The sequence below is a fragment of the Nematolebias whitei genome, chromosome 23 (assembly GCF_014905685.2).
Source record: "Nematolebias whitei isolate Nwh7 chromosome 23, NemWhi1, whole genome shotgun sequence".
Taxonomy (NCBI): domain Eukaryota; kingdom Metazoa; phylum Chordata; class Actinopteri; order Cyprinodontiformes; family Rivulidae; genus Nematolebias; species Nematolebias whitei.
The window spans coordinates 9224855-9234486 of record NC_056520.1 but is presented as its reverse complement, the minus strand read 5'-3'; the positions used below and the strand labels follow the sequence as shown (position 1 = coordinate 9234486).

General features: G+C 40.8%; 1 protein-coding gene across 1 annotated transcript; it reads left to right on the top strand.

Annotated features, from left to right (window-relative positions):
- Positions 1–448: 448 nt before the first annotated feature.
- hpxb (hemopexin b) lies at positions 449–7155 on the top strand. The gene is made up of 10 exons (XM_037696413.1): positions 449–537; positions 676–692; positions 826–909; positions 1063–1205; positions 1295–1448; positions 3458–3670; positions 3761–3853; positions 6046–6176; positions 6273–6420; positions 6929–7155. Exons 1-10 carry the CDS (start codon positions 464–466, stop codon positions 7153–7155), a joined length of 1284 nt encoding a protein of 427 aa, XP_037552341.1. The 5' UTR covers positions 449–463.
- The last annotated feature ends 2477 nt before the right edge of the window (positions 7156–9632 follow it).

The window sequence follows — 9632 nt, the reverse complement described above, 5'->3', positions numbered from 1 at the left end:
TTTTCTCTTCTTGATCTCATTGTTTAATTTGCTAAAGCTCCCAAATGTCAGTGGGTTAAAAAAAACAAACACAATCTAACCAAACAGAAAAATGGAACAAATGGATGTTTGTAGCTTTTGATTTAAACGAGCATTTTGTAAATAATTAACCAAACTGATCAATTTTCCTGTTTTAGAGATAACTTGTTTCACCTCGCTTCAAGATATTAGCATGTATATTGTCACATCTGTAAAGAACAAAATAAAGAATGAATATTAAAGTCTAAATTGCTCTTAAATCTCGTCATTTTGCAACAACAGAACATTGACCTTGATGTCTTGTACAAACACACGCTACCAATCTCCTGCAAGCTCCGAGTTTCCTAACATGTCCACCCCATCACGTCACAAACACAAGTTTCAGAATAAAAGCCCAGGTTTGGCTCCTCCACGGCTCTACGCCGCCTTTGAGGACTTCAGCAGGATGAAAAACATGAAGCTGTCTGCCAAAGCTCTGTTTCTGTGCCTCACATTCACCCTCAGTCAGGCAGCACCACTGTGAGTACTCAGAAGAGTCACGCAATACTGGTCGAAGAGGCCCAATTTATTTGCATCGTCAACATTATTTTTAACGATCAATTCAATCTCTTGAATAACAGAACAGGAGAAAACTAACTTTTTATTTATTATCCGCAGGCAGGACTCTGCAAACGGTGAGTTTATATAGAACATTTTAATACGTCCATGCAACGCTCTCCTAGGATCATATATAATTATGAATGAATCATATCCAATTTTATTTACATTAAAATAAATATATATGTTATTTTAACACTGGGAGTCCAGATGCTGCTGTGCCAGACCGGTGCTCAGGTATTGAGTTTGATGCCATCACTCCTGATGAGAAGGGAAATATGCTTTTCTTCAAAGGTAGGAACAGCTCTTTTCACAAAAGGGTTAGCAATAATCTAGTTTCAGTTTCTCGTTCGGTAAACTACCTATGGTAACACCTAAAACAGTGCACGTTTTGTGTTTGTACCTACAAGAAAACTCAGCGTTGTTTGTTTTAAATATACTTCACAGATGGTCATATTTGGAAGGGTTTCCATGGACCAGTACAGCTCTCCAGTGAGTACTTCAGAGAGCTCAATGGTCACGTAGATGCTGCTTTTCGCATGCACAACGCGGAGAATCCAGACGACCATGATCACATCTACCTTTTCCTGGTACGGTTCTTGGACTCCATCACTCTTGAGAACGGGGATGTCTAAAATATCAGCTAATTTTTCACCATGGTTGTTCATCAAATCTACAGGACGACAAAGTGTTCAGTTACTTCAACCAAATTCTTGAAGAAGGGTATCCAAAGGAAATCCAGGAGGACTTCCCTGGAGTTCCAGCTCACCTGGACGCTGCTGTGGAGTGTCCCAAAGGAGAGTGCATATCCGATTCAGTTCTGTTCTTCAAAGGTATGTTGTGGTCACAGCTGAAAATACACTACTCAAAAAAGCTAAAATGCTCTGGTCTGTATCTGGGAGGAGATACCCTCAAGACACTGTCCGTCGTCTCATAAGAGGCATGCACCATCGTTGTTAGGCACGTATAAAAGCATGGGGAGGCCATACAAACTACTGAGTACCATTTAGAGTTGCTGCAATGACATTTCAGCAGAATGGTTGCAGTTTTTCAGTTTAGATTTCTTGGTGACTTCAATCTAAGCTTTCTGTGGGTTGATAATTTTCATTCTCGTCGAATGTTGTGGCGTCCTTTTGTTCCTAGAGCAGTACATATTCCATGCAAGTATGGATTGAGATGTGATGCATTTTCAAAGTGGTCCTTACATTTTTTTGAGCAGTGTATTTAGCTATGACAAGATCATAGGAGATTTTGTAACCTCAGGTTCAGGTGGATCCATGTAGACAGGAGAGAGACAGCTTTTTAGAAACCGTAACATTGTAACCTATTCTGTGCAAGCTCACTATCACTTTGTTTCTTAGAAACCAAAACAGATATGGACCTGGTATTTACCTGGTACATTCCTGGTATGTACTTCATACTTGTTCTGGGAGAATCCTTACGCAAGATTTTTTTTTTTTTTTCTGTCTGCATTTTGTTGAGTCATTAAGCGGAACATTTTTGCTTCCTAGTGGCGTGGCATGGGTGATTCAGCATTTTTGTTAGACTGTAGACACATGCCAATAAACGACAACAGTGTCAGTTTTAAAGATTATCTGGTCTAGATGGGGTCTTAAACTCATTTTTTTAAACTCAGGTCATTTAAAGAGCTCTCATATCTAACCTATTGTTAAAAGTATAATTATGCGCAAAAGGATATCAGTATTTCTAACGAGGTTTAATCAGGTTCTCTGGACGGATTCTTCCTTGTTGAAATGTTTCGTCTTTTATCCATGGATGAAGTCCATTCATTTGGATATAAGACAAAACATTTCAACAAAGAAGAATTCATCCAGATGACCTGGCTTAACCTTGAAAGATGCATCTACCTGGATTATTGAATATGCACCAGGACGTCAGTATTTAATATAGATGTCGTCTTTCAGTTGTTCCCGTTTCAGGAGTTGGCACAGCTAGTCCTCCTCCATCTCATTCTGTCCTCGTTCCATCTACCCCATACACTTTTTAACTGCATCTATATATAGTCTCTTTGTCTTTGCTAACTTCATTTCTGCCACTTCCAGTTCTGTCTCCTGTCTTTTTGTCCATGTCTCTGGTAATAGACCATACAACATAGCTGGTTTCACTACTGTCCTGTAAACTTTTCCATTGCCCTTTGCTGACGCCCTTTTGTCACTGATCACTACTGAAACTTTTTTTCCATCCATTCCATCCTGCCTGGACTCTCTTTTTCCACCTCTTTACCACATTCCCCATTTTCCTGGACAGTAGACCCCAAGTACTTGAAGTCCTGCATCTTTGTGACCTCTGCTCCTTGTAGCCTCACTGTTCCACCGGCCTCCCTCTCATTCACACACATGTACTCTGTCTTACTACGGCTGACTTTCATTCCTCTTCTTTCAAGTGCATACCTCCACCTCTCAAAGTTATCTTTCACCTGTTCCCTGTTCTCAGCACAGATCACAATGTTATCTGCAAACATCATGGTCCACGGGGATTTCTGTCTGACCTCATCTGTTAGTTGGTCCATCACCAGAGCAAACAAGAAAGGGCTTGGAGCAGATCCTACCTCTACCTTGAAGCTATCTGTCACTCCTGCAGCACATCTTATCACTGTCCTATTGTCCTCATACATGTCCTGTGCCAGTCTACCATTCTTCTCTGCCACTCCAGATTTCCTCATACTTCTCCCTCGGCACTGTCATATGCTTTTTCTAAATCCACAAAGACACATAGAAATGTTTTCTGACCCTCTCTGTACTTCTCCATCAGCATCCTCAAAGCGTATAAGATTTAAATTGGTTGGCTTCCTCCTAGCAAAGATACATTTCCCCCTCTACAGGACAAGATGTATATGTTTATGATATAACCACAAAAACAGTGAAGACTAAGCCATGGTCCCACCTGCCCAGCTGCACTTCTGCTTTCCGATGGCTGGAACACTATTACTGCTTCCACGGACACAACTTCACCCGCTTCCAGCCAATGACAGGAGAAGTGAGCGGCTCCTATCCCAAAGACTCTCGCCATTACTTTATGCGCTGCCCTAACTTTGGTGAGTTCAACAAATTGCATTGTTTTGTAGCAAATATTTGACTGCAGAATGTTTTTGTAAACACCTGTATTATTTAATGTTTAATTGCAGGTCATGGAGGCAATCGTGAGCCCCTAAAATGTAGCAACGTTAAACTTGATGCGGTCACCACAGATGATGCAGGCAGAACTTACTTCTTCTCAGGTAACAAATAAGGCTTCTTCTAATTTGTGCTATAGAACTGCAGGGGAAATGCTATTTAACAGATACTCAACCTGGAAAATGTCTGTAAAAGTGCAAACTAAAACATTTGGAGAAAAAAATGCTAGCTTAGACTGGTTATTGTTGTTCATCTAAACTTCCGTTTGGGACAAAAATTGGAAAAATTAGCAATCACTATGGCACTTGCACAACCCACTTCAAAAAGTTGGAAAAAAAACATCAAAATGTTCATTAATCATTTCATAGATACAAAAAAATACTTGATGGTTGGTCGATTTGGAACAAAAGAACACCCTTTCTAAAATAGTTAAGTTAGCAGTTGTCCAGTGCAAAAGGAGGTTTGGATGTCCCCGACATTGGGTGGTACCAGCGAGTATCACTATTGATTCCCAGAAGAACTGATTGAAGAGTATTCAACATCTGTGCTGGGTTGAGGGGTCATTGCCTCAGGTAGAGGAGTTAAAGTATCGAGGTGCCTTGTTCACAAGTGATGGCTGGATGGAGTGAGAGATGGTTAGATGTATTGGAGCCTCATCCTCAGTAATGAAGGTGTTGCTTTGGTCATTTGTGGCGAAGAAAGAGTTGAGTTGAAAGGTAAAACGTTCAACTTGGTGGTCTGTCTACGTTCCAACCCTCACTTATGGTCATGAGGTTTGGATCATGATAGAAAAAGCAAGATCCCAGACACCAGTGGGCGAAAAAGGCTTCCTTTGTAGGGTGGCCACGCTCGGCCTTAGAGATAGGATAAGGAGCTCTGTCATCCAGGGAGAGCTCGGAGTAGAACCGCTGCTTCTCCGCATCAAAAGGAGTCAGTTGAGGTGGTTCAGGCATCTGATTATGGGCATCTCCCTTTGGAGGTTTTCTGGGCACGTCCTACTAGTTGGAGGCTCCGGGCCAGACACAGAACTCGCCTGAGGGATTGTGTATCCTCTCTGGCCTGAGAATACCTCTGGTCCCCCATGAAGAGCTGGAATTTGATGCTGGGGAGAGGAATGTCTGAGTTTTCTTCTGCACCTGTTACCTCTGCAACTTGACTGCGAATAAGAGTTAGAAGATGTATTTGTTTATGTATTTTTATGAAGATGGAGATGGAGAACATCTGCTTGGATCAGGAGAGATCACACACTCCCGTCTCCTTGTCAGGCCTTTTGTCCTGTAAGAATATGAAATTAACTAGGAACATCTGTGACAGCAATCCTAAACCTGGAAGAGAGCTCCAACTTATTTAAACACTCTTCTGATTCCAGTCAAAAGTAACCTTGATTTCTTGCTATGTGAGCATTTGGACGTCCACGGGGTTAGTAAGAATGAATGATGCGTTTAAAGAAACATCACTATTATCATTTGATTATTTAGGAGACCACTTTAATCTCAAGGAATCATTTATAAATATTTTTAGATTCAGGACTTAACATACTGGAAAACTACCATCAACGTCAGTAAGGCCTTAAGGTTGGAGCAAATTCCCAAAAGTCATTATTCCATATTTACAGTGTTTGAGCCAAACAGAGGTATTGCATATCCAGTATCCTACACAGTTGTGACTAAATAAACTTTAGGTTTGAATTAAAAGGCACAATGGGATGTGTTATGGGTGAACACAACAAAGACACGAGTGCTGTTGTAGTTTAAAATCTTAGAACAAATCTCTCAACAAATTCATAAAATGAATCCCCAGCTTTCACCTTCGTACTGGAATTGTATGATTTCAGTATGGGACCTATTTTAATTGGTCTTGTGTACAATACAATAATACAAGCATGATGGGTGGATATTTTGCAATATTTAAGAATGGTAATTGGTGTGGCACTACACTTAAACCCATTGTCTTTGCTCAGACTCATCCACATAAGATGAGAATGTTGGCGGTACCTTTGGTCAAATGTATGACTGCTTAACATATCTTAACACATCCTAAAGCAAACTGCCATGTCAGTTTTGGAATATTTTTATTCTTGAATACATGACCAGCTTGTTTTGTCTCTCCAGTGGTCAGTTTAAGGTTTGAACCCCATATCTTCAGTGCTAAGCTCTATGGTGGTCTCAAAACTTTTAGCGTTCTACTCAACCAAACCCTGCCTCTAACACAGTTTTGTTCTGAACTAATAGGCTCTTAGAGAAATTTCTTTAGGTCTGAACTTGTCTTTACTTGGAATGTTCTTCAACCTGTTCAGGTCCCATCTATATGCGCATGGACACCCACCGTGATGGCTTTCACGCCTTCCCAATAACCAGAGGATGGAAAGAGTTGACCAGCGGTGTTGATGCCGTTTTCTCCTACACGGACAAAGTCTACTTGATTAAGGTAGACCTCATTCTCAGTCCCTCCTATTTGCTTTGTGGAAACTAAACTGAGACAAAAATGAATGTAAATGTCCTTTACTTGTCCAAACATCTGCAGGGTGATCAGGTATACATTTATAAGGCAGACGCTCACTTCACCCTGATTGAAGGCTACCCAAAAACAGTCAAGGAGGAGTTGGGCATCGAGGGCCATGTGGATGCTGCTTTTGTTTGTCCAAATGAACGCATAGCTCATATAATTCAAGGTATGTTTTGATCTCTAATTCTTGAGCAGACACTAAAAAGATCAAATACATGTGAGGTAAGTTTCCAGCCATTCATCGTAAACGTCATTAATTTTGTACTTCAAATTATTGCTTTTTCACAGAGGAATTAGTTACAGCACCCAGTTGTTTCAACCTTTGGTTGATTTGAGGTTAGGTTAAAGACGTTAGAAGTATCATAGTCCTCCTTTTTCATTGTTCCATCCACATAGTACAATGCACCAGTACCATGGCATGGTGCTACCACTGCCATGTTTGACAGGTGGTACAGTGTTCAGGTTTGAAAGCCTCACCTTGACTCCTCTAAACAGACTTCTTGTCAGTATGGCCAAATAGCTCAATTTTTGTCTTGACTGACTTTAAAACCTTTCTCCAGAAGACATTTGACTCGTCCATCTGGGCAGCTGCAAATTTCTGACTTGCTGTTACTGATGAAACAACTGTTTGCTTGATCTTAGATTAACGGACACTCTTGTATCTCTTTCAACAGGACGTAGGATGCGGGACATTGTGCTCACCACCACACCCAGGGTTATTGCCCAAGATATGCCTTTACCTCTGTCCGACATTGATGCTGGTCTGTGCGGTGCAGATGGAATCAAACTGTTCAAAGGCTCACAGTATTATCTCTATGAAAGCCCTCAGATTCTGGCTGTGGGCAGGATCGCCCCCCAACCTGCAAACATCACCTCTGCAATGATGGGGTGCAAGGATTAGGAATCCAAATAATCAAAATGGCCACCAATAATGCATTCAAAGCAAATGAAGACTTTAGGAAAACACCAACAGAAATTGACTAAAAACAAAAGAGATGAATTCATAGTGAACTTTGGACAACACTAAACCGAGTTTGGCTTTTTGGCGAATAAAATGTAAAATCAGAACTGCATTGTGAAGTGTGTGAACTACTGTCTTTATTTTGACTGTGCGCTTGTGATTCTGAAGACGTGTCAAAGTTTGTCCACTAAGAGGACCCGCTGCGCAACAGAAAGCATTACAGCCGAAGGTTATTGTTCAGTTGAACTGGCTGGAGTTTTATTATGACTTGAAATCTTAAATCTATACGTTTTATATATTTATGGTCTTAGTATATCAAGTTCTCTGACTCTTATATGGTTGCAGGATCCTACGTTGTCCTAAGTTAGTAAAGTTGAGTTTAGGAAATCAACCTTTAACCCACCTGGTAAAGAGTGTGGTGGCTTTTAATTAAACTGGAAGAATGCTGAACTTTTTAGTAGAGGATAACATTTTCAGCTGTCCATGTGAACCAAAACAACAAATCAAAGTAATGCCCTTTTATTGTGTTCAGACAATAAGATCACAAAAATATACCAACACTACTATTAACCAACCAGTTGAATGAAAGAAGTAAAAAAAAAAAATACAGGAAATTTGTTCATCCATCCATTTTTCCATCCATCCAGAGTCGTCCTTCCCAGCCATCTCCTCTCCTACTCGGAGGAGCATTGAGACATTCCTAGTTCCAAGCAATACGTTTTTTCCCCAAGTCCTCCTTTGCCTCAATGTCTTCCAGAAAAAACATGTCCAAGTCAAATATCCTGGTAAACCCCTAGAGAGCAGTCTAACCAGTTGCCCTAAACTGGTTCCTTTTGAAGGTGAGGTAAGGAAACTACTCTGCGTATGTCCCTGATGGTAACGTCATTAGACAACTGTTAACAACATAAATGCTAATCCTTGAATTCTTTCTTTAAAATAAAATCCCATCCATCATTTATGTTTAAATTCTATTACTGTCGATTTTGTTATACTCTGAAATATTGGGTTTTATTTTGCTAAATTTAAAACTAACATTTTTATTTATTCAAAACTGGTGTATGTATAACGATGGGTAATTATGTCCTCAGTCATTACTACCACGTAATGTTGTATCAAACAGTTTGAGCCCATGCTGGAGTGTAGGGACACATGCGCTGAAGCCTGGTTAGAGGTCGGGACAGCATTAGTAGGCATTCAAGGCCTTTTTATTCCCTGGAGAGGTTTTTGTTCGGCCAAAATCCCTGGGACTTACAGCAAGCATAAAGGAAGTGCTGGCCTCAGCACAACTTCATAACCGAGACCATGAGGACACGCATGCAGGCAAATGTGCATAAAAAAAGACATAATCACACGTGCACGCATGCTAAGCAAATCATATGAGCCGTTTTGTTGTTTTTATCGTTAAAACTATTTTACAGAAGACGTGTGATCGTGCTGCTAAAATGTACATTTACTCAGTGATTTATTATTTTTTTCCTCCCATGCTCAGGTCATTGCTTCTGCAACCACAGAAGTGTCGGTCCTTTTGGTCATTGGGTAACCGTGCGCTGATTCAGGAGTTCTCGGGGACAGCCAAGCCCTCAAGGCCTCCGTTTCCAAATTGAAGTCTTCCGTTACTGCTGGTTTCCACTTATGGACGACAACCTTCCAGTTGCTGTTGCAACAGTTCCCAACAGCCTTTTGACTAAAGCTCCTGGAAGATGCATCTGCTGTGGAGGTTCTGAACATGATCCTTTTGAGTTCATGTCTCTCCCTAAGGCTTTATTTGCATGATGTCCAAAACACAGGGAAGTACCTGATGATATGACTACAATGTTAATCATCAGCATTTGGCCCAAGGTATCCCAGTAACCAGTTGCATGTGTGGTCCACCTTCAAACTTCCATCTTTACCAGCTGCTGCTTTTCTGAATTGTGGGGGTTATGTCCTGCGGTCACTGTGAACAAGGAAGGGGACACCCTGGACATGTCTCCAGTCCATCACAGGGACTCATAGAGACAAATGAGACGAACAACCATTCACTCTCACTCACACATAGGGAAAAATTAGGGTTACCAATTATGTTAGCAATTAGCATTAGCAATTTAAAGTTACCAATTAACATGTAAGTTTTTGTTCTGTTGGAGGAAACCTGGAGAAAACCCACGCATGCACAGAGAGAACATGCAAACTCCACCCAGAAAGGTCCCTGCAGGATTCAATCCGATAACCTCCTTTTTTATGGGCAACAGGGGGACATTTATCTAACTCAACTGTTCCACCTTCACAAGTTGGATTTATTTTTGTCGTGTCGTCAACCAGTTACAAAAGCTAAGAAGCTGATGACGAGAGAGCGTTTCCTTTTTCATTCATTCAACCTTTATTTAAACAGATAAGTCACATTGAGCCTCGAAGACTCATTTACAAGTGAAACCTGT

Bases quoted from the DNA above. Each gene is read 5' to 3' on its own strand.
- hpxb (XM_037696413.1), top strand. From the start codon at position 464: ATGAAAAACATGAAGCTGTCTGCCAAAGCTCTGTTTCTGTGCCTCACA. The intron at 3,671-3,760 runs GTGAGTTCAACA...GTTTAATTGCAG, and splicing joins TATGCGCTGCCCTAACTTTG to GTCATGGAGGCAATCGTGAG. The intron at 6,421-6,928 runs GTATGTTTTGAT...CTCTTTCAACAG, and splicing joins CATAGCTCATATAATTCAAG to GACGTAGGATGCGGGACATT.